The sequence below is a fragment of the Panthera tigris genome, chromosome A2 (assembly GCF_018350195.1).
Source record: "Panthera tigris isolate Pti1 chromosome A2, P.tigris_Pti1_mat1.1, whole genome shotgun sequence".
Lineage (NCBI taxonomy): Eukaryota > Metazoa > Chordata > Mammalia > Carnivora > Felidae > Panthera > Panthera tigris.
In genome coordinates, this window is record NC_056661.1 from 9,148,054 (window position 1) to 9,171,805 (window position 23,752).

General features: G+C 52.5%; 2 protein-coding genes across 8 annotated transcripts; one reads left to right on the top strand and one right to left on the bottom strand.

Moving 5' to 3' along the window:
- Window positions 1–1,480: 1,480 nt before the first annotated feature.
- GCDH (glutaryl-CoA dehydrogenase) lies at window positions 1,481–7,633 on the top strand. 2 transcript variants are annotated; one of them, XM_007098158.2, is made up of 12 exons: window positions 1,486–1,658; window positions 1,745–1,874; window positions 1,964–1,999; window positions 2,293–2,436; window positions 2,587–2,649; window positions 2,918–3,088; window positions 3,798–3,927; window positions 4,009–4,225; window positions 4,753–4,856; window positions 5,117–5,242; window positions 5,569–5,729; window positions 7,184–7,633. In XM_007098158.2, exons 2-12 carry the CDS (start codon window positions 1,784–1,786, stop codon window positions 7,255–7,257), a joined length of 1,317 nt encoding a protein of 438 aa, XP_007098220.1. In that variant the 5' UTR covers window positions 1,486–1,658; window positions 1,745–1,783; the 3' UTR covers window positions 7,258–7,633. The 2 variants fall into 2 exon arrangements, with proteins under 2 accessions (XP_042834231.1, XP_007098220.1); XM_042978297.1 differs by lacking the exon at window positions 1,964–1,999 and having other exon boundaries at window positions 1,481–1,658.
- On the bottom strand, window positions 6,920–21,689 carry SYCE2 (synaptonemal complex central element protein 2). 6 transcript variants are annotated; one of them, XM_042978303.1, is made up of 5 exons: window positions 21,604–21,689; window positions 20,854–20,969; window positions 9,885–10,059; window positions 8,238–8,426; window positions 6,920–7,094 (listed from the first exon to the last, which is right to left on the bottom strand). In XM_042978303.1, the coding sequence occupies exons 1-5, from the start codon at window positions 21,616–21,618 to the stop codon at window positions 7,047–7,049; spliced, it is 543 nt and encodes a 180-aa protein (XP_042834237.1). In that variant the 5' UTR covers window positions 21,619–21,689; the 3' UTR covers window positions 6,920–7,046. The 6 variants fall into 6 exon arrangements, with proteins under 6 accessions (XP_042834237.1, XP_042834235.1, XP_042834233.1 ...); XM_042978301.1 differs by having other exon boundaries at window positions 9,885–10,095; XM_042978299.1 differs by having other exon boundaries at window positions 9,885–10,095; window positions 20,854–20,987; window positions 21,604–21,672.
- Between the last annotated feature and the right edge of the window lie 2,063 nt (window positions 21,690–23,752).

Consider the following 23,752-nt stretch of genomic DNA (forward strand, 5'->3'; position numbering starts at 1 on the left):
GAGGAGGGAGGTGACTAGAAGAATGAGAGAACCTTCCACCGTGAACAGGAGGGTTCAAACTGTTTTAGTTGGATATTAAAGGCAAGGGGCGCCTGGGTGGCTCAGTCGGTTAAGCGTCCGACTTCAGCTCAGGTCATGATCTCGCGGTCCGTGAGTTCAAGCCCCGCATCGGGCTCTGTGCTGACAGCTCAGAGCCTGGAGCCTGTTTCGGATTCTGTGTCTCCCTCTCTCTCTGACCCTCCCCCGTTCATGCTCTGTCTCTCTCTGTCTCAAAAATAAATAAATGTTAAAAAAAATAAAAATAAAGGCAAGAAGGGCCCAGAAAGTGGGAGGGTCCAGGGACACCCAGGCCCCAGGCACTTGGGGACATGCAGGCCAGTGATTGGACGCAATCCCATAAGTCATTTAGAGCCGATACATGAGGTAGGGGATGATACACACATACAATTACCCAGAGTGTCTATGTGGGAAGATGTGTTCCTGGGTGGGCAGGGTGGGCAGGGAGGGGCCCACCCCCTGCCTCCTGGTTCCCAGGAGGCCTGGATCCCAGGGCTGGTCCCTGCTCTGCACTTGGCCCACTGTAACCTTGAGTAAGATCATTCTGCTTTCTGGGCTTTACTTTCCCCACCTGGGAAAAGGCCATGTCATGGTAGATACGTGCCTCTTAGATACAGAGATGGTTAAGCACAGTGCACCCAGATTGAAATGTACATCGCACAAATGCTCGTAAAAGTGACCTGGGTGAGCCTAGCCATTCACTCAGGCGGACACTCGTATCACACTCACAATCACACACAAGTGCACATAGGCCAAATCACACTGACACATGTAGGTACACAACCACACAGACACACACACAAATATCCAGCCGTGTTGTCACATAAATAATAGACACACCTAGAGAGAAAACCATCACAACGTAGAATCACACATACAGACACACGATCACACAGAACACCGTCAAACCAGCTTACAAATGCACAGACATTCAGGCACACAGCCACAGCCCCAGTTACAGTGGCACACAACCGCCCCACAGTCAACCGCCCCACAACGTCGCACACGCACCTACAGATGCAGAGCCACAATCACACACGTAGACGTTTGAAGCACAGCGCATGGCATCACTCCAAGTCACGCACGCAGTCACACGTGGCTACCCATACTTCCTGGAACAGACTGGCAGGTTGGACTGAGATCGGCCGCTGGAGCCCACCCCACACCCCCACAGCACCCATTAGAGGAGACATCGAGGTCTGGGTTCCAGGACTCTTTTTTTCTCGGGCTTCAGTTGCCTCACTTAAACGCCAGAATCCCTCCGCACACGCCCCCTGCAACTGACCAATCAGGTGTAGGCCGAGCCCCCTCCTAGGGCCAATCAGAACAGGAATCCAGCTGGCCAATTGGCTCCCAGCACTCACCTTCCGCCCCCTCCCTGTTCTGCTTCTTAAAGCAGCTAATAAAGCTTGGCCTGGGCCGAGCTGGCTCCACCGGCAAGGCCACCGTGGCCCTTTTAAAAGGCAGAGCTGTGGAGGAGCCGAGTCCGAGCACACACCAATGAGAGGCCTCATTCGGCATCCGCCCCTCCCACCCCCTCCAGAGGTCAGAAGCTTTTGCCTGTTGTACTGTGGACCGTACGGTGAGCGCGGAGGCCTCAGGTAAGCACCCGCGAGAGGGGCGATTGGTGCCGGGGGCCAGGCCTGCCGGTGGGAGCCACGCCGCTCTGACGCCCCTGCTCCTCCAGGTTGGCCGTGGTTGCTCCGCTTGCCCGTCCGCTGCTCAAATGGCCCTGAGAGGCGTTTCCGGGCGGCTGCTGAGCCGTGGACCAGGCCTGAGCCTCCTGCGCGGGTGGGGCTCGGCGGCGACGCAAACTGGTCAGTGCCGGGTCGGGGGCAGGGCGGGGAGGGTGGAACTGGAGGCTCGGGAACATTCCCGGGGTGACTTTCCCGTCCTGTGTTTGCAGAAAAGGGCGGGAAGACACAGAACCGAGCGGCCAAGTGTAAGGACCCCTCCTTGCGCCGGGCGTCTGCGGCCCTTGTCCAGCTGTCTGTCTGCCCCGGGTGGGTTCTGTCCCAGAATCGACGACTGCCGGGGCGGGGAGGCAGGGCGTGGCCAGGGCCAGAGGCAGTGAGTTTCCCGGAGAAATGCCATCTTGTCAGTCTTCTCTGCAACCCACATCCACCAGGAGCCAGATGGGAGTGGAGGAGTGGGGCTGAGGATTCCAGGAGAGGAGGGTGCGGTGGTGGGCTGGGCTGAGTCAAGCCCGGCCCCACTCTCTGCTCCCTGTCCCAGCCTCACGTCCTGAATTTGACTGGAGGGACCCGCTGCTGCTGGAGGAGCAGCTGACCGCGGATGAGATCCTCATCAGGGACACCTTCCGCACCTACTGCCAGGAGCGCCTCATGCCCCGAATCCTGCTGGCCAATCGCAACGAAGGTGCCCAGGCAGGCGGGGGTGGGTGGGCACTCCCTACCGTGCGCACCTGCTCTGCCCGCTTTAGCTGGGCCCCTGGACTCCTGTGCCGCTGGGATGGGGGCTCCAGTGGGCTGGGGCTGGGCCTGAATTTGGGCATCTGTCTCTTTGCAGTTTTTCACCGGGAGATCATCTCAGAGATGGGGGAGCTTGGTGTGCTGGGCCCCACCATCAAAGGTAGGGACAGATTTATCTCCACACGCCGCCGCGCCCACTGTGTCCTGGAAAGCCCCTTCCTATCCCTGATCCTGAGTTTCCCAATCTGCAAAGCGAGGCGGTTACGCCTCCTTCTGAAAGTGGCTGCGAGGGAAAATGAATAAACCCTCAAGCTAGGGCCAGCTGGTGCCCCCTCCTTGGGCTCCCTTATGGAGCTCCGTCTCTTGGACCCCAGGAGTCACACTGGGCTTTGTCTCCCGTTGCCCTGTCTTCCCTCCCCTCCCCTCAGGGTATGGCTGTGCTGGAGTCTCTTCTGTGGCCTATGGGCTCCTAGCCCGAGAGCTGGAGCGGGTGGATAGCGGCTATAGGTCAGCAATGAGCGTCCAGTCTTCCCTCGTCATGCACCCCATCTACGCCTATGGCAGCAAGGCCCAGCAGCAGAAGTACCTGCCCCGGCTGGGTGAGCAGCTGCCTGTGGAGCCTGCCGGAAACCAGACCGTCCCAGTGGTCTGGAACTTGGGAATGGGACTGTCCCCAGAGCCTGCCTTCTTCCCCTACTTGCAAGATAGCCCCAGTGGCCACCGAGATTCCCTGCAGATCCCGGGGCCCCGCTGCTCCGTCTGATCCGGACTGTCCCCTCCTAGGTCTCTCTCGACTCTGCCCCTCTCTCACCACCATCATCTCCCTCCTGATTTGCTCCCCCATCCCCAGCCCAGAGTTTAAAGTCTTAACTTTCTGACTGAGTCCACAAGGCCGCGCATGAGTAGGCCTCTGCTGACCATTCCAGCTCACCTTTGGCCACTCTCTTGACTGCTTCTCCTCAGCCAGACTCGGCTTCTTGGGATTCTCCGAATGTACTACTGGGCCTTGGCACCTCTGTACCCCCTGCTGGGACCACTCTTCTCCGTCCTTCCTCCTCCTGCTTAACTCCTTTTCACTGACTTTAAGACAGATTATCTGACTCCTTCCTGACTCCTGTGGCGGCCTCTCCCCATCGTGGCATTGTTACTGTGGCCTGGGGGGCTGAGGCTGTCCCCATACCCCCCGGGAGTGCCACGAGAGCAGGGTTGGGTCTGCCTTTGGCCTGGCTTGATCGAGAGACTGACAATTTTCAGTTGAGGGGATGAGTGGGGGACAGGCAGATTTGTGACCCTGTCTTGTGCCTGCAGCCAAGGGGGAGCTCCTGGGCTGCTTCGGGCTCACAGAGCCCAACCATGGGAGTGACCCTGGCAGCATGGAGACCAGAGCCCGTCACAACCCATCTAACAAGAGCTACACCCTCAACGGGACCAAGACCTGGTGAGGGGTCTGGGTGTCTCAGGCAGGTGGGCAGGGGCAGGGGGGAGGTGGCCAGATCCTCACTGCCTGTCCCTCCCCCAGGATCACCAATTCACCTGTGGCCGACCTGTTTGTAGTGTGGGCTCGATGTGAAGATGGCCGCATTCGGGGCTTCCTGCTGGAGAAGGGGATGCGGGGCCTCTCAGCCCCCAAGATTGAGGGCAAGTTCTCCCTGCGGGCGTCGTCCACAGGCATGATCGTCATGGACGGTGTGGAGGTGCCGGAGGAGAACGTGCTGCCTGACGTATCTGGTCTGTCGGTGAGCAATGGCCACCTTGGGAACTGGTATCAGGTCACCTGCTGGCTCAGCTTTCTTGGGCAGGCGCCAGGCCGGGGACCCAGCTGGGGAACAGACACAGTCCCTGTGCTTGTGGAGCCCACACACTAGTGATTCTGAGAGGTTCTGCTTGGCTCTCCGATGTGTGGAAGTTGCCCCTTTGGTGACCATCTTGCTCATACCGGCTCTGCCCTGGCCACATACAGTCCGGAACCAGTTTAACCCTTTGATGCGTGTGCATCTTTTTGTCTCCTTATGTCACCTCCTAGACCTGAGCATCCAACCCAGATCCTGGGCTGGGTAAAACTGCGTGCAAACCAAGGGTGAGCAGGCGCCGAGCAAGACTTGCTGTGCATGAGCTCTGGTGCCAGGACCGTGTGGGATCCAAATGGCTGCCCTGAGTCCCTCTGTTTATACTGACTGCGTGTCTGGAGAGGGGGCTTCCCCCTACTTGAGAACAGGGCCTTTCAGCTCCCGGTGGGGCTGAGGCCCCTCTCTCAACCCTACAGGGGCCCTTTGGCTGCCTAAACAATGCCCGGTTTGGCATCACCTGGGGCGTGCTCGGAGCTGCCGAATTCTGTTTGCACACAGCCCGGCAGTACACCCTGGATAGGTTTGTGGGGTTGCCAGGAGGGCTCTTGGGGATGGGGGGGCAGGGGCTCCATCCCTTACCCAACTGGTGTCTCCCCATTCCCCGCCCACCGGACGTAAGTTTCTCACTCGGTGTAACAGCCTGGGAAGTCCTTTTGAGCAGTGAGGGGCTGAGTCAATGACAGGGCCAGGGTGAACTTAGCGAGGGCTGAGGCAGCCTGGGAAGGCTTCCTAGGCTGGGGCGTGAACTTGCTCATACTTACCCTGAACTTGCCCGCCTAGGATCCAGTTCGGGGCCCCCCTGGCCAGGAACCAGCTGATTCAGAAGAAGCTGGCAGACATGCTCACTGAGATCACGCTGGGCCTTCACGCCTGCCTGCAGCTTGGCCGCTTAAAGGACCAAGACAAGTAGGGGCCGCATATCGGGGAAGCAGGGTGGAGGCAGCAAGGAAGGGACGCCGTGCCCCTCCTGGACATGGTGGTGGCTGGCCCTGGGGAGAAATGTCCTTCCTGCCTGGTGGTTCCTGGGGACCTATCTCTTCTTGCCCTCTTGGCCTTGATGGGACAAGACTGCCCGCTTATCCCTAACTGGGAGTTCAGTGTCTGCTGCTGTGTCTGTGACTTGGGGAATCTTTTCCCCTGGCTTTGCCCAGGGGGGTTTGCCCAGGGCTTAGGGATGCCTGGGGTCAGGTTTTTGTGACCCCTTACTTGTTCCATGTCTGTGCCACTCCCAGGGCCACTCCGGAAATGGTCTCCCTGCTGAAGAGGAATAACTGTGGGAAGGCCCTGGATATCGCCCGCCAGGCCCGAGACATGCTAGGGGGGAATGGGATTTCTGATGAGTATCACGTGATCCGGCATGTCATGAACCTGGAGTCTGTGAACACCTATGAAGGTAGGGCTGGGGCTCTGTGGGGAGGAGTGTTACAGTGGCCTCACTGTCTAGAGAAGGGGGGTGGGGACAGCAGGCCTGAGCCCTGCTCCCAGTTGTCATCACTAGCAGTGTGACCTGGGACAAGTCCCACTCTGTATTCTTATTAGGGGTAGCTCACACTGGGACTGTGGAAGTGAAATGCTCTCAGCCCTTTCCCCCAGGGTGCTCGGGAGGAGGGGTGCTCCCCAGACTGCTTCCAACCTCCTTGGGCATCCCCAGAGTGGGGCACGATGCCTAGAGTGAGCTGGTGGATGCCAGGGAGCAAGAGTGCAGCTACACACGGGAATCACCACTCCCTTTTATGTTAAGAGAAAAAAAAAAAAAAAGATAAATCATGACCAGGCTGTGGTGTCTGCACCTGGGAACTGGTTGTGACTAACACTGGGCCCAGAACCCCTGGGGAAGACAGACATGGAAAAAAAATCATTAAAAAAAGTACAGTCTAGTATGAGCCAGGCAGAAAAAGGGGGAGTTGTAAGAGGCGGGTGCTTATCTTGGGAAGAAAGTGGGAGCATGTTAGGCCTTAAGAGAGGTATAGCTCCCTGGGCAGAGGCAGTGAAATAGCTTTTTCTTATTCTTTCTTTTTTTTGAAATAGCTTCTGTATGCTATTCTGGATGGGACATTCCAGAAAAAGCAAGAGGGAGGGTTGAGGTGTGGGAATGACCCTGAGGACAAGCAGAGGAGGGCCTTCAGGGTGTTTTATGCAGGGGAGGGACCAGGTCAGATATACACTTTAGGAAATAAACACACTTATTTTGCTCCATAAGAAGGAGGCAGTAATCCCTGCCTTCTACCCCTTTAAGCTGAGGAAAAGCATGTAAGAGCACTGAGGGCTGTAAAATGTTACCCAGAGTTAAGAGCAGAGGATGTGGGACACGGGGATAGTGGCTTTAGGACAGGGGAGATCAGCTGGGACAAGCAATCTGTCTGATACTTGCTTTCCCATCCCATCTGTAGCTAAGAAGGGCCTGACCTGTCCCCACAGAGCTCTGCAGCAATCTCAGCCTCTGGGAAAGGAGCATGAATGGGTTGAAAATCAAACATTTAACCACCTGTGCAGGGGAGGGGGTGAATTTGCCAAGCGTAGGGAGTGCCAAAGCCGGGCCCATGGCCAGAGCTGGGCTTGCTGAAGTTTTGGGTCTGGCACAAGGACTTTTGGATTATTTTATTTTATTTCATTTTTTGCCAAGATGCCTTACAGAACTGTGAAAAACAATTTTCTCAGCATGGCCTGAATGGTGGCCTCTGAGCCTAAGAGGGGACTCTCCCAGAAGCTGTCAGCTCTCACCATCTCTGTGGGTTTGTTCTTCTTCCGCAGTAATAGCCTAGGGGGAGGAGAGACATGAAGATTGACTTTAAAGGGAAGTCATGAGCTGTTCAGACTCCAAACCAACTCTGTATTTGTCTTGTCCAGGCACTCACGACATTCATGCTCTGATCCTTGGAAGGGCAATCACGGGGATCCAAGCGTTCACGGCCAGCAAGTGAGCACACTTCACCCGGGAGCCCAGATGGCCTCCGGCTCCTTCCCAGGGAAATGCTACGCTCTGAGCTTACTCAGGGAGGTGGCAGATGGAGCCAATTTTTATAGTGGGAAGTGAGAGACACTGATTCTTAATTATCAAAATTTTCCCTCTGAAGTCATTCAAATGTGTTCCTTAAAAAGAAGATGGGACTCTCTGTACCAAGTTTCTCAACCCACTTTTAACTGTGGATGGGAATGGATTCCACTTATCTTGGAACAGAAGCTTCTCTTGACAGGGGAGCAGGGAGAGGGAAGGAGAGTGACATGGAAACAGTCTCTGTGACACTGATCTGATGTCTGACTGAGCAAATCCCGCCTCCCCGCGCCCCCCCCCCCCCCCCCCCCCCCCCCCGCCTGCCACAGCAAGAGTTCACCGTGTGCCCTCTGATCCTCCCATCCTGGGGTAAGTGCCTTATGCTGGAGGTTGGAGCAGAATGAAAGCGAAAGAGAGAATAATAAAGAGTCTGCGTGTCTGACCCCACAGTGTTGGGCCATGTTTAATCGTAAGCACCCAAGAAGTCATTTCGGTCACAGGAAAAACGTGGGGCCGTGTGGTGGGGATCCCCCCCCTCAAGTGGTCTGGCCTGTGTCTTGAGTCTTGGGCTCTGCTGTAATAACCCTGGTTAGGTGCTGACCAGGGCGGAGGGCTGTAGACAGAGAGGCCTTTGTCCTTTCTGTCACCACACAGCTGACCACACAGTGGTGGGAAATAACAGCGGTCCAGCTTCTCAGCTCAGACACACCACCGCAGAGGGGAACCTGGGGCCACCAGTGAGACGGCAAGAACATCTGAAGGAGTTTTGCAGTGACAGTGGCCCCTGTGGGGTTTAGGGCTGGGCACGGTGCTGACAGACTTGGTTTGTGTTGACATTTGCTTTCGTCTTAGCCTCCACAACTCTCCTTCCTCAGGAGGTGGCCCCATGCAGGAGTTTATATCTCGTACCTCAGGCTGGATGCACAGATCTTTGTACACGGTCTCCACGCTGTGGCACACTTGTTTGAGCTCCGTCTCCAAATGGCTGATCTTTGCCATTTTCTGGGTGAACTCTTGGAGCTTTTCCTGAATGATCTTGTTGTGGTGATTGTAAATCTGATACATCCTCTCTTCTAGCTTCTCTGTCAGGTCTGAAACCTTTTAAAGAATAAGGCATATTTTTAGAAAATCAAGGAAGGGACATCACAAGACATTTGTTTTAAATGGCTAAGATTTCTGCAATATATCTTATAAAAATGGTAAAAAAATTCCAGTGACTGGAGGTGAAATTGCCTGTATTTTGAATTTTTTTTAATGTTTATTTATTTTGAGAGAGAGAAAAAGCACAGCAGGGGAGAGGCAGAGAGAGAGAGAGAGAGAGAGAGAGAGAGAGGAAGGGAGAGAGAGAATCCCAAGCAGGCTCCGTGCTGTTGAGCCTGATGCAGGGTTCAATTCCACAAACAGTGAGATCATGACCTGAGCCAAAATCAAGAGTCAGATGCTCAACTGACTGAGTCACCCAGATATATGTATGTATATATATATTGAACAGACTCAAACAAGTTAGTGAGAAAATATGTAACAGGGGTGCCTGAGTGGCTCAATCAGTTAAGCGTCTGACTTCCACTCAGGTCATGATCTCACAGTTCGTGGGTTCGAGCCCCACATCGGGCTCTGTGCTGACGGCTCAGAGCCTGGAGCCTGCTTCGGATTCTGTGTCTCCCTCTCACTCTCTGCGCCCCGCCCCCGCCATGCTCTGTCTCTGTCTCTCAAAAAGAAAATGTGACAAAGTAGCCTCTGGGTAGTGGGATCATAGAAATTTTTTTTAATGTTTATTTTTATTTTTGAGCGAGAGGGAGAGAGAATGCATGCAGGAGGGGCGGAGAGAGAGGGAGACAGAATTCACTCTGCGCTGACAGCAGAGTGCAATGCAGGACTCAAACCCACGAACAGTGAGATCATGACCTGAGCCAAAGTCAGACACTTATAACCAACTGAGCCACCCAGGTACCCCAGAATTTTAGCTAATCTGTACACCCCATGTGGGGTTGAACTTAAAACCTCAAGATCAAGAGTTGCAGGCTATAGGGGCGCCTGGGTGGCTCATCAGTTGAGCGTCTGACTTCAGCTCAGGTCATGATCTCACAGCTTTTGGGTTCGAGCTCCACGTCAGGCTCTGTGCTGATGGCTCAGAGCCTGGAGCCTGCTTTGGATTCTATGTCTCCCTCTCTCTCTCTGCCCCTCCCCTGCTCACACTCTGTCTCTCTCTCTCTCAAAAAAAAGAAACAAACATTGAAAAAAAAAAAGTTGCAGACTATACTGACTGAGCCAGTCAGACACCCCACAAACCATTCAACTTTTGGAGGACAAATGGGTGTGACAATGAAGGCTCTGTCTCAGTCCCTACTCCCCTGGCCATTAGCACTGGCATGAAATAAGAAGGCCGGCTGGGCTGTGGGTGCAAGAGGGACCTTCATTCCTCATCCTGGCCCTGTCATGTGGTACTATATGCAGTTCGCTTAGCAGCAGCAGCTCGTTCCCTCCCCTTTCACCCTTTACATAGGACTCCCTCTCCCTGCAGACCGGGGCTTTGCAGTGTGTGGGAGAATCTGTCACCTTGATCTTGAGGCTGTCCCTGAAGTTGGTCATGAGTGCATGGTCCTTCTGCCTGCTCTCGTTGATGTTTTCAATCAGGTCCTGGGCCCTCTTCTTCAGGATGTCGATGCTCGAGTCCAGAGAGGAAAAGTAGGGTCCTGACTTCCCTTCTAGCATCATCAGCTGGCGGTTGGCACTGGAGGTGGCGATAGAGGGGCTAGAAACCTGACTTCTGAAAGTACAGGAAACTGAGGTCAACACCAAGCTCTCCTGAGAGTGCTGCTGATCTGAATTAGCTCTGTGGTGGGAGGGGAACCAGTGTTGTGTGTCTCCTGTGGGCGACACTTGTTTATTTCATTCACACACTGCCCTGAGAGGCAGGGGCAGTATCCTCATTTTATAATTGAGGAAACAGACCCAGAGGTGCAAACAAAATCCACCTAAGGTTCCAGAACAGGGGGATTTGCCTGAGTCCAAAACCCACAGTCATTTCATTACACCACTTGCTGCTTTGAAATAAGCATCAGTTAAACTATTTATAGTATATAAACAACTATAGATCCGGGCAGAGACTGTAAAAATCTAGAAGGATTCTGCATATATTGGGTGCCTGGGTGGCTTATTCAGTTGAGTGTCTGACTCTTGATTTCGGCTCAGGTCATGATCTCATGGTTCGAGAGATCAAGCCCCATGTTGGGCTCTGCACCGATACCACGAAGCTTGCTTTGAGATTCTCTCTCTCCCTGCCCCTCCCCTGCTCTTGTGTGTGTTCTCTCTCTCAAAATAAACATTTAAAAAATTTTTTTAAAAGGAGTCTGCATATAGATTGCTTTCTCAAGACCTGCAAGAGTTTTTTTTTTTTTTAATTTTGTAACGTTTATTTATTTTTGAGAGACAGAGTAGGAGTGGGGAAGGGGTAGAAAGAGAAGGAGACACAGAATCCGAAGCAGGCTCCAGGCTCTGAGCTGTCAGCACAGAGCCCAACATGGGGCTCAAACTCATGAGCGGTGAGATCATGACCCAAGCTAAAGTTGGATGCTTAACCGACTGAGCCACCCAGGTGCCCCAAATCTCTCTCTTCTTTAAACAGGATTAGGGGGACTTGCATCATTGTTTCTGGGCCCCATTTCTTTTTGTCCTTCACCTCTGGTTTATCTGATCTGTAAGCACCTTCCATCTGTCAGGCACTGTGCTAAGCTCAACGCCTGTGCTGCATCCTCTTGACCATGCTTTGGGGTTGGTCCACTCATCATCTTTACCTACCTCACAGCTGAGGACACAGGCTCAGCGTGGTTATGTCACTTTCTCTGCCAGTGTGTGGCAGAGCTGGGTATGGCACCCAGGTGGCCTGACTCACAGCCCACGTCCTGCTGCCCCTGGGGTCCTCAGTTTCTTCACCCTCTGAGGTCCTCCCAGGTCTTAATGGCTGAGACTCAGAGGTGCCAAGAGAGCAGTTCCTAAACACACCAGGTGACGAGCAACCATAAGGTCAGCCAAGACCACAAGCCAGGCACCGATTCCTTAGAAAATTACATCTTGAGTTTTGGATGCTTCCCCCATAAAACTATTTTTTCTTGGTGGTTTCCTGACTGGCTAAGCTCTTCATTTGGCTCAGGCTACAAGCACAGTAAAATCCCTAAGCACAAGAGCCTGGGTGTCCAGAGCTCTCATCTGCATGAAAGTTCCCAGGCCCAAGACTTCAGTTGTGTCCTGGCCCTTGAGTATTCCTTTTGCCAGATCATTTCTTGCCTCATTGGCTTGTGCTGACTCTCTGACTTGACCTATGAGGCCTAGCCCAGGCCAATGCTCCTTTGAGAACGTGTCCAGGACCCTGTGCCTGTCTCTATCACTGCATGTGCTTGTCACAACTCACATCCCTTCCCCCCCCCACCCCCCCGCCAGAGGGCTGTGTCCTATTTATCTCTGAATTCCCAGCACTCACCACATAGTAAATCTTCCATTGTTTGTCGAATGAATTAAGGACACCTTCCATCTGATCTATTCTTTCCTCCTCTGGCTTTGTACAAAACATACAAGTTCACCAGCCTCCAAGGCAGGACACGCGTGCATTTATCAAGATGGGAAAGTGTGTCCCTGAGGCAGATGATCTATAGCGAAGACTTATGTCAACTAGAAAACAACAGAGCAACTAAAGGCTTCCTGAGCATTCTCATAAAAAGTCATTTTACTGTAGGACAAAGGTTTACCAAAGGAGTTTATGACCCCCTTAGCTTGCGATTACTCCTTTCCTTCAGGGAAGTGAGGCAAAAGAAGATTAATTCAGACCTTGGACACTGTCACTTTTTTCTTATTTTTTAAGATTTTTAGAAAATTTATTATTTTTGGGGGGGGAGAGGAAAGGACTCAAGTGAGTGAGGGGCAGAGAGAGAGAGAGAATCCGACGAGGGGCAGAGAGAGAGAGAAGCAGGGCTCGAGCGCACAAACCATGAGATCATGACCTGTGTCAAAGTCAGATGCTTAACTGACTGACTTAAGGTGCCCCTTAAGATTTTATTCTTAAGTAATCTCTACACCTAACATGGGGCTCAAACTCACAACCCTGAGACTGTGAGGCACCCCCACACTGGTATTTTCACATTCAGACTTTTGTAACATTTGGATGCATGTGAAAAACACAAAATGGATGGCTCCTAAAAAGACAGGCATGCTTTGCATGATGGTAATGAAGTTGGGGACACAGGTTCAAGAAAACCTGGCGTTTGATTTCCCTGAGACCTCAAGCACTGACTGCCCTCCTGTTCAGCCTAAACCAGGGGCTCTATTACTTCAGTCTCCAGCTGGGGGCCTCAGTTGCTCTTCCCTTCAACCCTGTGTCACACCCACACCAAAACTCCACCCTGACTCTCGTAACCAAGTGCTGTATTTTTTCTCAAACTCAGGAACTTGAATGACATTGGACGAAATCATGATCCCGTGAACAGGGTTACTGCAGAGTCTTGCTCTCGAGCCTCTGGGAGTCCTTAGGACTGGGAATCCTGCCTGTGCTCTGGTCTCCTCCTTCTCATTCCTCTCAAGTCATTCCAAACTTTCATAATTCTCCTGTCCCTGATCCCACACTTGCTTCCCCTCAGGCTGAGCAGACACAGAAACAGTGCAGGCCAATAACTCCCTCCACTGCACCCCCCGTAAATGCATCCACAACTACCCTTCCTCTTTCCAAACTCCCAGCTTGGCAGTCAGTGAAGGGTTCCATGCCTCTGCCAGGCTCCTGATCCCAATCCCCTTTGCACCTTGCCCTCTTCTTGTACCTTTGATCTCTCTTCCGGGCTGGCCCTTTCCAAGGCATGGCATCTCCAGTTTTACGTATTAAAACAACACACATACCCATACCCCTCCCCTCAGACACCAGCTATCCCTCGGCCAGCCACCTTCCTCTTTCCTCCCCTTCACAGCCACGTAGCTCTTCTAGAAAGAGCTGCTGACACTTTCTGAGCACATGTCTCACCTCTCACTCTCTTCTCAGCCCACTTGTTCCTGCCCCAGTTCTCAAATGAAGAGTCTCCTGCCAAGGTCCCCAGTGGCACCTGGAAGATACCTCAGACCATAAGTCCCTTGACCTTCTGACTCCACCCTTCCCTGCCATTCCCATCACGTGGCATCCCCAGGCTCTGTTGCTGGCCCTGCTCTCTTCCCTTTACACCATCGTTCACATCCTTGCTCTGAAGCCAGAACCCTCAAACCTCCTCCCTGTTGGCCTTTCCTGCTAACCCACCACCTCACAATGCACAACCTGTCATTCCCCAAAGGCACCCTTGTAGCTGGAATGCCCTGGCAGTCCTTTTCCCTACCTACATCCTGCCTCTTCTAGAAACTCTCTTCTGGCTGAGTTACGTGCACACAGCACCTACCGTGTCACCGACTGCACCTTAGCCTCTCCCCCATAGTCTCTGGGGGGACTGGGCTATGTGTCACTCACCTACGCTTCATGATAGCAGTAGTAAAGGGGCATGGGATAAATGAATGGCCAGCAAGGGCTTTCATTACCATCCATCTTCAAGCTACCACAACCTTCAAGCTTATTCTTGGTCCATGTCTGTCTCCTGAGCTCCCAACAACATATCTGACTACCTCCAGACCTTCTCTACTTAGCTGTCCCAGAAGCATCTGAAACTCCTTCGAATTTGCACGCTGGTATCAACATCCTCCTATGACACCAAAAGCCACCTAGTTCCCATGCCAGAAACTCAGCAGTGAGTCTAGAGTCCAGCTTCTCTCTGATCCTCCACATCCTGTGAGAAAGCCCTCCTTTCTAACTCCTTAATCTCTCCCAAATCTATCATGTCGTCTCCATCATGTGCAATTCACCTATCATGTCTCACCCGGTCCCTAGGGACCTTCTGAACTGCAATTTGATGTCCTACTCCTGCCTGACAGCTTATGAGAGTTCTCACCTGCCACGGGATCAAGTACATTCCCTAGCACGGCACACAGGGCCTTCCAGGGAGGGCCCTAGCTGCCACCTTCCCTTTCTACCCTCCACTCTGAGCAATTTGGAACCTTCAACAACTTCACCAAACCCATCAGCTTTTGCCTGAAACGACTTTCCCTTCATACAGCTTCACCATTCGGAGTTCTGCTACTGCACCCACAGCACCTCCACTTACTGATCACAACACTCCCGTGGTTTATACACATTCAATCCTTCCAGCACACTGTGCACGGTCAGGATGGGGGCTGCATTCTGCACATCCCCAAGGCGGCACAGATATTCAATGAATGCTTAAAGGAAGGAACTTCTTCCAGAGCCAGGTGTAACATTCCTGCTCACAAACTTCCTTGTACCCATAGTTGCCTTGTCCCGACAGCGTAAGGATCCTGAAATTAAAATCAACGATAAAAACAGGTGCTTCTTTTTATGTAATTGCTCACAAGCTGCTGGAGCTGCTGACAATTCAAGTCGCTCCTTTCTCAGGCTCGAGGGATGGGGCTGGAGCGGGCTTCATGGCAGCTATGCAAATGGTGAAAAATCACTTGAATTCATCTCATTCAAATTTCGTGGTGGGACAAAGGCCTGCATCAGATGTCTGCAGAGAGCTTCCTGATTTTTTCCAACCTCTCCTTTGGGGATTTCCTTCTTTCCATTTCATTTTTCTTAATACTCAGCAGCTGCATATTAATCGGGATGCTAATGAATCATAGGCTTCCCTGGGCCTGCGTTCACCAATTAACTTTAATAAACAAAATGCACAGTGTCCTCTTCTTTGGCTTCCCCCATTCCCAGGCCTGCTTCTGCTGCCCAACTCTGGATGGATGCCAGAGAATGGAAGTAGGCCCAACAAAGCAGGCTGGGTGTGCATGGCCCGCAGAGGGGTCGAGTGGGGGAGACTCGGGGTGGGGGCTGTGAACACTTTACCATGCTCATCTTTTACGATCTGTCCTCCTAAGGAGTCCCAAATTCGGTTGTGAGGATTAGGACACAGTTCCCGAGTAGGGCCCGCGCTGGCAGGGGGCCTGGGAACGGTGAGGAAATGGGTCTAAGTAAAGAGACCATCTGTTCGCTCCAGGTAAAGCTGTGATTGGCAGGCGTCTGAGCCAGAGCCGCCCGCTGGCGGGGCCCTCCCTCCGTGGCCTCTAACAGATATACAAGTAAACAATCCGCCAGCCACTTCTGACCACCGCAGGCGGCAGGCCCAGGAGGGGAGGCAAGCTAATCAAACATTCAAGGAGGAACACAACAGAATCTCCGCTGCTTGGGCAAAATGAGGTTTTGCTGAAGGACAGCCAGGAAGGGGGAAGGTTTGACTCAAAGCTACTGAACCCATTCTTCACATTCTGCTTTTCTCTCCCAAAATGTGTTCACATTTTAATCATGTCACTGAGTGTCTGCTGCTGATCTATTAATTGGCCCTTGCACCGGTTCTAATCCATCTGTTTTTTCGGCCCAAAGCTCCTGTGGAACTTATGAAGTCTTTGATATGCTATTGCCTGTGTCTGTCACTTAAATCCAGGTCTAAACATGCTATTTGCAGGAAGATGTTATCAAGCAAATGACTTCAGTCATTTCCTTCTTTTTTTCTGGTCCTGAATTGATAATACACATCTAGAAACCACCCCACCTTGTAGCCTGCTTTACAACTGAGGAATCTGGGAGGTGGGGAGAAGCTGGCTTTATACCCAGAGTCCTCAGAGTCCTGTCCTGAGCCTGGCCTTGTCTCACTCCTTCCCCAGGTGAGCTCACTCACCCTGCCCCTGTCTCTGAAACAGTGACACCCACAGTCCACCTGAAGTCCCTTGTCCCACCCTGAGTTCCAGGTCAGCAAGTCCGGCTGTATTCTGGATGCGTTCGCATGCATGTCCCCAGTCACCTCAAGCTCAATAAGGGTAAAATGGAACCCGTGTTCTTGCCTCTGCCACCGAAACCACTACCTGCTGGAAACCAGTCTAAAGCAGTGTGCTAGTAAACACTTAGCAAGTGGCTCTCTGTGGGGGAGAAAAAAAGGTCTGATTGGTAATGCTTGCCAATTTCCATGGTGCAGACTCCCACTATAGCCAATCGCAAGCTACCAACAAAAAGTCACTAAGTGCTATGTTGGGAAGAGATGTGTAGAACCAGCTCTTTCGAGCTGGGAGGTGCTGGCTCCAGCACACCACAGCTGGAGGGTCCCTGGTGCCAATCACAATGCCTGACACAGGGGCATTTTCACTGTTTCGTAGCACACTAGCCGGGAGGCATCCTTGGTTCTTCCCCTTCCTCATGCCTCACTCAATGATCCTGCCACCCTCTCAAGAGTTCCTCACCATCTGCCCTGCTAGATGCTACCTCCAGGGGAGGTCTCCCCATGTCCACTCACGTCCCCTCCCACCCATTCTCCACAACGCAGCCAGTGTCTTTGGAATACAGGAACCAGAACATGGCACGTCTCTGCCACAGCAATTCCCCTCCTAGGTATCTATCCCAGAGAAATGAAAAAATATATGTCCACACTAAAATTTGTACATGGATCTTCACAGCAGCATTACTCACAAGGACCAAAAAGCAGAAACAACTCAAATGTCCACCAACCAATGAATGGATAAATAAAATGTGGTGGATCCCATAATATAGAATATTATTCAGCCGCATAGAGAAATGAAGTTCTGATACATGGATAAACCCTGAACACTGGGCTCAGTGATAGAAACCAGTCACAAAGGACCACATAAGTGTAGGATTCCATTTATATGAAATGTCCAGCAGAAGCAAATTCATGGAAACAGAAAGTAGTGGTTACCAGGGGGCTGGGGAAGATGCAGAGACTAGGGGATGATGGTTAAGGGGTGCAAGGTTTCTTTTTGGGGCGAAGAAAAGGTTATAGCTGACTGTGGTGATGGTTGCACAGCTCTGTGAATATACTAAAAACAACTGAATTGTACATTGTAAGTTCATGAATTGTAAAGCACATGAATTATATCTCAATAAAGTTATTACCAAAAAAGTCCTCAGAGTAAGTCCATAGCTGACACAACGCCTTGTGACCTGGCGTCTGCCAAGCTCTCCGGCGTTCCTGTTGCACTCCCACCCACACCCACACCCACACCCAGCCACACTGACCTGCCTTCAGCTCCCTGAACCGCACAGGGGCTTTGCATGAACTCTTCTAAACTCCTCCTCCCGACCCCCATGGCCACCCAACATCCACTCTCCCTTACCTTTGGATTCAGCGCTGCTTCTTCAAGGGCGCCGTCTCTGGCTCCCTAGTCAGGGCTGGCTGCCCCCGGGGGAAATGTTTTCCCAGCACCCCAATCTCTTCTTTGTCAGTGCTTGTTCAGCATCTGCCTCTCGGTCAGATGGAAGCACCGGGAGGGTATGAACACATCTGCCCGGTGGACTCAGGGGATCCCTGCTGCCAATCACAACGCCTGATATGCTGGGCTTATCACTGTTTTGTGAACACACCAAGCTTATTCCTACCTCAGAGACTTCATCCTCGGCCTGGCATATATGGGCCCCCGAGGCCTCGCGGCTGTTTCTTCTCCCGAGACCTCCTTAGAGAACTTCCCCGACTACTCCAAACTCCCTATCGCTCTAGTTGGTCCTTACCCTATTTTGCTTCTTCACAGCACTTGCCACCAATTGAAATCACATTATTATTAATTTGTCTTTTAGAAAATCAGCTCAGCAATAGACCTAGAATAGCCAATACAATACTGAAGTAGAAGAACAAAGGCGGAGGACTGATGCTACTTGACCTCAACTTACTATAAAGCTGCAGTGATCCAGATAGTGTGCTATTGGTGAACAAACAGACGATAGATCAACAGAACAGAGTAGAGAGCCCAGAAATAGACCCACACATATACAGTCAACTGATCTTTGACAAAGGAGCAAAGAAAATTCAACGGAGAAAGGAGTCTTTACAACAAATGGTGTTGAAATAACTGGAGAGCTGTAGGGGGGAAAAAAAAAACTAGACACAGATCTCACACTTTCACAAAAACTAGATCACAGACCTGAATGTCAAACACAAGACTATAAAACTTCCGGAAGAGATCAAAGGAAAGAATCTAGAGGACCTTCTTAGATATAACATCAACAGAAAAAAATTGGTAAGTTGGACTTCATTAAAATGAAAAACTTCTGCTCTGCAAAAGACACAGTGAACAAACTGAATGAAAGGACAGGCCACAAACTGGGAGAAAATCGTTGTGAAATACGTGCCTGAGAAAGGACTGGTCTAAAATATACAACGAACTCTTCGAAACAGTAAGGAAACAGGGGCACCTGGGTGGCTCAGTCGGTTGAGTGTCCGACTCTTGATTTTGGTTCAGGTCATGATCTCACGATCATGAGATCGAGCCCCACGCTGGGCTCACGCGGAGCGTGTAGCCTGCTTGTGATTCCCTCTCTCCCTCTGCGTCTCCCCTGCTTGCACTTTCTCTCTCTCTCTCTCAAAAAAACAAAAAAACAACCAATAAGGAAATAAACAACCAGATTAAAGAATGAGCAAAAGATCTGGACAGCTCACCAGAAAAGACATATGGATGACAAACATGCAAATGAGAAGCTGTTTGACTTCGTATCTCCTCAGGAAACTCTAAGTCAACACAAGGAGATACTACTTCACACTTATTAAAATGGTGAAAAATCCAAAATACCGACAACACCAAATGCTAGCAAGGATGCCAAGCCACAGGAACACTCTCTCATTCATGACGGGGCTATAAGCTGGCACAGCCCCTTTGGAAGGAGTTTGGAAGTTTCTGACAAAACTAAATATACTCTTTTTTTTTTTTTATTTTTTTTTTAACGTTTATTTATTTTTGAGACAGAGAGAGACAGAGCATGAACGGGGGAGGGTCAGAGAGAGGGAGACACAGAATCCGAAGCAGGCTCCAGGCTCTGAGCTGTCAGCACAGAGCCCGACGCGGGGCTTGAAGTCATGAACCGTGAGATCATGGCCTGAGCTGAAGTCAGACGCTTAACCGACTGAGCCACCCAGGCGCCCCATGGCAAAACTAAATATACTCTTATCGTCTGATCTAGCACTTGTGCTCCTCGGTATTTTCCCAAAGGAAGTGAAAACTCAGGTCCACTCAAAAACCTGCACGTGAATGTTTACAGCAGCTCTGTTCAGAATTGCCCAAACGTGGAAGCAACCGAGACGTCCTTCAGCAGGTGAACGGATGCGCAAACTGCGGTCCATCCAGACCATGGAGTGTTATTCAGCACCGGGAAGAAATGGGCTATCGAGCCACGAGAAGACACAGAGGAACTTTAAGTGCATACTGCTCAGTGAAAGAAAGCTCCAGGACGGCAGAAATTCCGATTTGTTCACTGCTGCATGCTCGGCATCAGCGTCCGGCCAAAGACGACCCTCAATAAAGAAACTTACGTAGTGAATAAAGAAATGTGCGAGAGAAAAGCTGTCTGGGTCATCCCTGATATGCCGCTCTTTCTTTGGCTCCAGCAGCTAGTCCCTTGGCTGTTTCTGTCTGTCCCACCTTCTTTTTTTAAAAAAATTTTTTTTAAATGTTTATTTATTTTTGAGACAGAGAGAGATAGAGCATGAACAGGGGAGGGTCAGAGAGAGAGGGAGACACAGAATCTGAAACAGGCTCCAGGGTCTGAGCTGTCAGCACAGAGCCCGACGCGGGGCTCGAACTCACGGACAGTGAGATCATGACCTGAGCCGAAGTCGGATGCTCAACCGACCAAGCCACCCAGGCGCCCCACTCCCCCCACCTTCTTAAATATACCCAGAATCCGACTTCTCATCATCTCAGCAGATCACCCCAGGCCACGTTGGAATCACCTGGCACCTGGATGATTCCGACTCCCTCCTCACTGGTCTCCTAGATTCCACTCCTGCCCTCGCCGATCTATTCTCTACATACGGCAGCCAGAGGGAGACTTTTAATGCCTTCGCCCAGAGAACTCCAAACCTGTACAAAGGTCCGGGTAGTAAACCTTTTCAGCTTTGGGGGCCCTGTGGTCTCAGCCGCAAAAACTCGACTGGGCAGAAGCAGCCACAGACGAGCGTGCCTATGTGCCAATAAAGCTTTATTAACAACAGTCCTTGCCCGGCTTGTCCTCTCCTCGTGTCCCCCGATTTCAAACCTTTTCACGGGCAACGAACACCCAAAATCCCATTAACCTGTCTGTCTCTCTTACCAGCTTCCTCTTGGGCTCCTCCCGCACAGTTCTGCCTACCCTCAGGGTGCACTCGTCACCTCCTCCACGAAGACTTCCGCGATTCTCTGATCTGAACCGGCACTCTCTCCCTATCCCCTCCCGCTCCCGCCGCTCCCCCCCCCCCCCCCCCCCCCCGGTCTGTCTCCTCCACTCGAGTGTCAGCTCCCGGCTGTGTCCCAGCGCTTTGCACCATGCCGGGCACGTAGCAGGTGCGCGACCTTTTCCCGGGGCAAAGGCACCCAAAGCAGACACCGGCAGGGGCTCGCGGAAGAACCGGGGTGGGTGGGGGTGGGGGGTGGGGGGTAACGAGAAGGGTGTGGACCCCGTCGGGCCGGGGTGGGGTGGGGGCTTCCTCACCTGGCTGGCCCCCGACCGGCTTCCTCTTCGCGGCTCTCCTCGTCCTGCTGCCGCTCCTTGCTGTCCCCCAGCGGCTGTGGCTCCGGGTCCTTGCACTCTACGTGGGGCAGGTCGACCTGTGAGCACAGCCAGCGCTTGAGAGGCCAGAGGAGGGAAGGCGAGAAGGGGTCAGATCCCCCCCCCTCCCCTTTCCCGTCCCTTCGACCCCGGGGGCGCAAGGCCGGGGACCCCCCCCCCCCAGGAGAGACGCGCGGGGCTGGGACGGGCACCACGAGGTCGGGGACGTGCGCTGGGACGGCCCTGCGCCCGGAGCGCCGGAGGACGGAGGCGGGGAGACCGGGGCGGGCTGGGGTGAGGGCAGGGGCTCCGGGAGGGGCGCTGGGGGCCCCGGGCTCCTAACTGGGGGTGTGTGTGCTGGCTCGAGTCCTTCGAGGAAGGAGAAGAGGCAGGGGAAAAAGTAGAAAAGAAAAGGGTGCGGCGCCTGGGTGTCTGAGACTTTCTCTACCCTGCTCCTGCCACGCGCCATGCGTGGAAGTCTGTCCTTCCGGCCCGTGTCAGTCACACGGCCCCCCCCGTCCGTCAGTCAGGCCCCGGTCAGTCAGTCAAGAAATCGGGGCCCGGCCGGGCGAGGCGTGGCCTCGACGGTAGGAGGCAAGCGGCCGGGTTCTGGTCCGCCAGGGAAGCCCGAGATCTCGGCCGTTCCCAGTCTGTCCGCCCGCCGCCCACGCGAAGGCAACAAACGCCGCGTACTCCCTGCCGCTCCATCCTGTCTTTTCCCGCCTTCTCCTTCACTCTCTCTGCGCACGCGCCGGCCCCGCCCCCCCGGCTCGCGCGCCCCCCGGGCACGTGCTGCATCACGCGCGCCTGGTTCCGCCTCTTTCTGGGAACTTGCGCGCGCAGCGGGGCGGAGTCGGCCGTTAATCCGCGGTTGGGCCGTCCCAGGGGCTGCGCGCGCAGCGGGCGCCGCCTGGAGGGAGGAGGGGGCGGTCTCTGGGCGTGCGTGTGCCCAGAAGGGAGGATCCTGGGCGCTCGGTGGGTGGGGGGCATCGAGCTGCCTCGGCGTTAGCGCTTAGGTTTCTCTTCACCCGCGCTGTCCCGTGAAATCTTTGCAAGAAAAAGGCCTCACGGTTGCTGTTCTTTGATTGTGACCTATTGCCTTAAGTGAAAAAGCTTATGCAGTGCCACCTTGAGTCAGAGTTACTTGTGCACTCTAAAACCGTCAGCTTCTTAAAAGCTTGGTAGGGTCTGCTTTACAGACGCGGACCCATATCTCTTACGAACAATGGTAGTAATAACAGTAATATTGGACACTTGAGGCGCCAAAGATGGGGAGAAAATATTTGCAGAACATGTATCCATAACTCACAGCCAGCATCTACAAAGAATTCTTACAACTGGATAATAAGACAACCCCCCCCCCCCTTAAAAATGGGCAAAGGATTTGAATAGGCGTTTGCAGTGCAAAGGTCCTGAGGGGAGCAAACTCAAGCGTGCTTGAGCACCTAGGCCTAGTGGGGAGGGAGAAACAGGGGTTGTGGGTGAGGGATCAATGTTGGGCAGGTTTGGGCTGGGAGCCGAAGCAAGGGGTTAGGATTTTGCTCCAGTTCACTGGTAAGGTGGACCTGCTCTCTGAAACACCTGGCATAGTGTCCAGGTAGGAGAGGCAGCAGGGATCCTGCGCAGGGCTCTGTCTCCTGCCACACAAGGACGGGCACACATCTTGACACCTACATTCTGGAGAACGTGGCTTGAATCTGGGCTCTCTTACCAGCAAGAGGGGCTGGAGGGGCGGCATAAAACTGCCACTCAATCTCAAAATCCATCTTTGCTTGTAACTGAGGCAATGAAATCTAAAACGTCAGACTACTGTAAGGGATTCAGAGAAAAACCTATGGAACACAATAGTTTAATACAAAGCAGCTAACACTAGTATCTTGTGGCAAAGCCACAATGTAAGCAAAATGTAGCTTCCTGCAGCACCAGATTTGAAGATTTGAGGATTATCTGAGAAAAATCTCAAAGATTTACTGTTAAGCATGCACACACAAACACGTACACACTGACCGGGAACAAAAGCAACACGCAATTTGCTGGAATTTTTTTTTTTAATGGTGCAGCGTCTGTGTAACTTCTGAAGACAAGCAAAGTCCAACCATGTTTTGTGAAAATAATATATACAATAGCAAAAGCTTAAAAACACAGGAGAATGAGAAACACCAAATTTAGGGGGGAGCAATCTCAGCAAGGTGCTGGCTAAAGGAGATAGGACAAGCCCACAGGCTCTTCAAACCATTAGGCAAATGGATCTAAAATGTGAAAGACCCAAAACAATGTGCCCATTTGATCCAACCTGGGCAGATGGTGTTAGGCTTTTTTTTTTTTTTTTTTAATGTTTATTCATTTTTGAAAAAGAGAGAGCACAAGCAGGGGTGGGGCGGAGAGAGAGGGGGACACAGATTCCGAAGCAGGCTCCAGGCTCTGAGCTGTCAGCACAGAGCCTGATGCGAGGCTCGAACTCACCGACCGCGAGATTATGACCGGAGCCGAAGTCGGACGCTCAACCGTCTGAGCCACCCAGGTGCCCGTTAGGCTTAATTTTAACATTATATATGCTTCACCTTCCCCACCCACCTTCATTTTTCTGTGGCCTCACCTCTCCCTCCATTTCTGCATTTATCTGTTTATGCCTCCTGTGTTCCCTTCCCCCCCCCCACGCCAGCTCTCAAGGGCAGGGACCTGAGTCAGCTTTGCGGTCTTCAGCTCAGGACGTTGCTGGGACTCAGGAGGTGCACATTTGTTGCATGAATGAGTATTTTTCCGTATGAGTGAATTAATTTGAAATAAAGGAAAAAAAATCGACCAAGTAGCCCTTGGGAGATTGGTGCCCACAGGCCCTGGG